Source organism: Bidens hawaiensis, unplaced genomic scaffold, assembly GCF_021521415.1.
Source record: "Bidens hawaiensis isolate Kalapana, Puna unplaced genomic scaffold, B.hawaiensis_p1.1 tig00001961_1, whole genome shotgun sequence".
Classification (NCBI taxonomy): domain Eukaryota; kingdom Viridiplantae; phylum Streptophyta; class Magnoliopsida; order Asterales; family Asteraceae; genus Bidens; species Bidens hawaiensis.
The window spans coordinates 567686-571369 of record NW_027491109.1 but is presented as its reverse complement, the minus strand read 5'-3'; the positions used below and the strand labels follow the sequence as shown (position 1 = coordinate 571369).

Sequence of the window (3684 nt, the reverse complement as noted above, 5' to 3'; positions counted from 1 at the left end):
TAAGTGTTTCAATGCATCATCTTTGTTTCCGTCCATCTTGAATCAATCAAACCAAGCAGTATATGAATCTAAACGATAATTACTGGTATCCACCTGGAACAAATCGATGAGACCCTAAATTGGGACCAAAGACGTTAATGGGGAACCGGGATGATTCGGTTCGAATTGAATGGGGGTTCCAGTCGGTGGATGTTTAAGGTATAAATGCAGACACAACTAAACCGACTTATTTCAGATCCGTACAAAAACATCATTTGTTCAGATTTGGGTTTTTCATCGGTTAATGTTGACGGGGACGAAGATGGTGTGGTATGTTGGTGTGATGACGGTGGTGTAGTGGTCTGACTCTAGGTTGCCGGAACAAGAGTTCAGAGTTGCTCAAAGAAGTTGGAGAGAGAGAGAGATAGAGTTTAGAGAATAGAGCGGGTATTTATTTTTAAATATATTTGTTTTTATTTTTAATTATTAAATATATGTGTAAATTTACAAAAATTCCCTTGCACATGACCATATTTAACGAAAAAAGTTAACTGTGTTAGGACCAAAGAACATAACGTGATAGAGTTTTTATACGTAAATGATGTTTTCTACCATTAAATTTTTTAAATGACAACCGTTGAAAAAATGTACAAACATAAAGAATATGTTTTGTTATTTTATCAAGAAAATAAAATTTTGATAAGTTATCTAGAAACACCTCTTTTGGTTCTACATTCGTTTATTACGTACGAGTTGTCATCTTCACCGCCGTTCATTGCTTATGGACGTCCTGTCTCCGGCCCCTCTTCACAATCTCACATTAATCCAAACCAGCAACTTCCATTTTAAAGCATTCCACCAAAACCCCCCAATTCATCCCATTAAAACCCCTAAACCCACCTTCATCTTCTTCTCAGTTTCATTAATCAAACAATGGCATCCGTACCTTGCTCCTTCAGTTTCACTTCCCCATGTTTCAATTTCTCTAAATCCAACCGAACCCAGTTACCTTCTTCAACTGGGTCTGTCAAATCTTTACTCGGGTCATCAAATTCTGGGTTTTTGCAACATGGGTTTGCTTTAAAAGCTGGAATCTTTTCTGGGTTTTCGTTGGATTCTCCAAAATCGGAATTTGGGGTTTTTGCTACTGCTGCTACTGGAAAGAGTATTTATGATTTTACTGTTAAGGTAATTGATTTAGTTTTTTATATATGTTATACTTTTGCTGGTGAATTGGATGTGATAATAATGATTTCTTGAGATTTTTGCAAGATTCATCTATTATTGCATTCGTTTGATTGAGCCCATTTTCCTTAATTTCCCACAAAAGTTTATGGAGTTATGTTATATAGTAATGAAGATATTGTGTGTTCCAGTTAGTATAGAGTATGCTAGGGGTGTGCATGGTCCGGTTCAGTTTTGGCTAAAGTCAAACCGAAAACCAAAATTTTGGTTTTCTTCGGATTTTAGTTGGGTTCGGTTCAGTTTTTGATTTTTTTGGTTTTTAGTCGGGTTTGGTTCCGTTTCGATTTTTTTGTTTTTCTTTTTAGGCTTGAAACTTTCGGACGCAAAAGAAAAATGTTAACCAACTTTAGGCCTAATTTGTTTTATTAATTAATAATTTATTTGAGTATTTTACATTTTGGCTAAAATATTTGGGTTAAACGATATATTAAATTTTTATAAGTTACTATAAATTCAAAATAAAAAATGAGAATCAATAAGTTTGGTTCGGTTTGGTTTTTACGGTTTCATTATACGCAAAACCGAAGCGAAAGTTCGATTTTTACAAATTTATAAAAACCAAATCGTCAGTTTTGTTAAGGTCCGGTTATATTGGTTTGGGTTTTTCGGTTTTTACGATTTCATGCATGCCCCTATGCTATGCATCTCTTGTTTGACAATGTGAAAGAAGTTTTTTATTCAAATCATAATTTCAATTTTTTTCTTTGGTATATTTGTTCTGAAATGCAGGATATTGATAGAAAGGATGTCCCTCTTTCCAAATTCAAGGACAAGGTTCTATTAATCGTCAATGTAGCGTCACAATGGTAGTTTCTACTTATATTTTTCATTAAACTAAATGCAGTTAAGATGAATAATACCTTTTTAACCTAAAGGTTACTTTCGTTTCAGTGGTTTGACTTCATCTAATTATTCCGAGCTCACTCAAATCTATAACAAGTACAAAGATCAAGGTCAGTGGCTATGAAATCCTAGGCTATCATATTAACTTGTTGATAATAGTTTCATAAAATTGATATGAAACATAAGTTAATTAGCATGATGAAACATACGAAAATAAATGTTAATAATCTTCATATGCAGGACTTGAAATCTTGGCATTCCCTTGTAATCAGTTTGGGTTCCAAGAACCCGGGTCAAACAATCAGATTAAACAATTTGCTTGTACAAGGTTCAAAGCAGAATTCCCAATTTTTGACAAGGTTGGTTTTCTTTACTTATTTCTATGTATGATTTTGTACAAAGTTATGTTATTTTAGAATAGTTTCAAACTTATGTAATAAACTGATTAATCAGAAGGACTAATATAATATCTTATACTCCTCAGGTTGATGTGAATGGCCCGTTTACCGCCCCGATTTATCAATTTCTGAAGTCAAGTAGCCGAGGGTTCTTGGGCGATTTGGTGAAGTGGAATTTTGAGAAGTTTTTAGTGGATAAAAACGGGAAAGTCGCCGAAAGATATCCTCCTACTACTTCCCCGCTTCAGATCGAGGTACGTACACAATACTTTATGTAACAAGTCACAAGCATTTAATTCATTGTTCTTGGTAATATCTTCTACTCGTTTGACTCGTTAAAGATAAAGAAAACGGGAAATTCTCCCATTTATGTCAGTTTTATCAAATTCACTGTTGTTTTGTGGTGCAGAGGGACATAAAGAAGCTTCTTGCTGCATAGTATTATTACATGTTCGACGTCCCAGAAACCGCACTCTAATACAAATTATACGAGTTTTCGTTTTACATCCATCGTCACATGATTCGTCTCTTTCTTTATTGTGATAGAAAGCGAATAGTAGTATACTTGTATCTGTAAGTTTATGTAAATGAATGCACTTTTTAATACATCTTGTCTAAAGAACTAACAATAGGTTATTTTCTTTCTTTTACATTTACAGTCTAATTAACAAAAAAAAGGAAAAAAGAACCATAGTTACACAATAAGGGTTTGAATCAAATACAAATGAAATTAAAGTGTTAATTGTGATAATCAAGTAGAGTAATTATATATACAAGGGTGATATAGTAATTACATAATTATCTACTTGTATATATAATTACTCTACTTGATTCTCAAAATTAGCATGTTAAATTTATTTGTACGTTAACTTCCCCCTACAAAATAATAACTATTTTTGTGGTGTCATTTTTTTTTCTAAATTTGAATTTGCCATTATGCCCCTCCCATGCTTGACACATGGTATCACCTTATTGAGATTTTGGATGAATGTTAGCTTGAGACGTGGTATCACTTAATTGAGATTTCGGATGATGTTAATAAAGGATCAAAAGCGAGACTACTTTTAAATAACAGAATAAAATTTGTAATTTTGATGAATGTTAAGATATAGGATGAAAAACGAGAACTTTTAATTTACATGATAAAAATTGTTTTTTATTCTTGATACAATACAGACAAATATGTTATGCTTATTGTACACATGTTGATGCATGAATG

The 3684-nt window shown here is 32.8% G+C and overlaps 1 protein-coding gene across 1 annotated transcript; it reads left to right on the top strand.

Annotated features, from left to right (window-relative positions):
* The first annotated feature begins 732 nt into the window (after positions 1-732).
* Positions 733-3071, top strand: LOC143602752 (putative phospholipid hydroperoxide glutathione peroxidase). The gene is made up of 6 exons (XM_077079763.1): positions 733-1167; positions 1954-2030; positions 2116-2177; positions 2308-2426; positions 2552-2719; positions 2875-3071. Exons 1-6 carry the CDS (start codon positions 913-915, stop codon positions 2902-2904), a joined length of 711 nt encoding a protein of 236 aa, XP_076935878.1. The 5' UTR covers positions 733-912; the 3' UTR covers positions 2905-3071.
* The last annotated feature ends 613 nt before the right edge of the window (positions 3072-3684 follow it).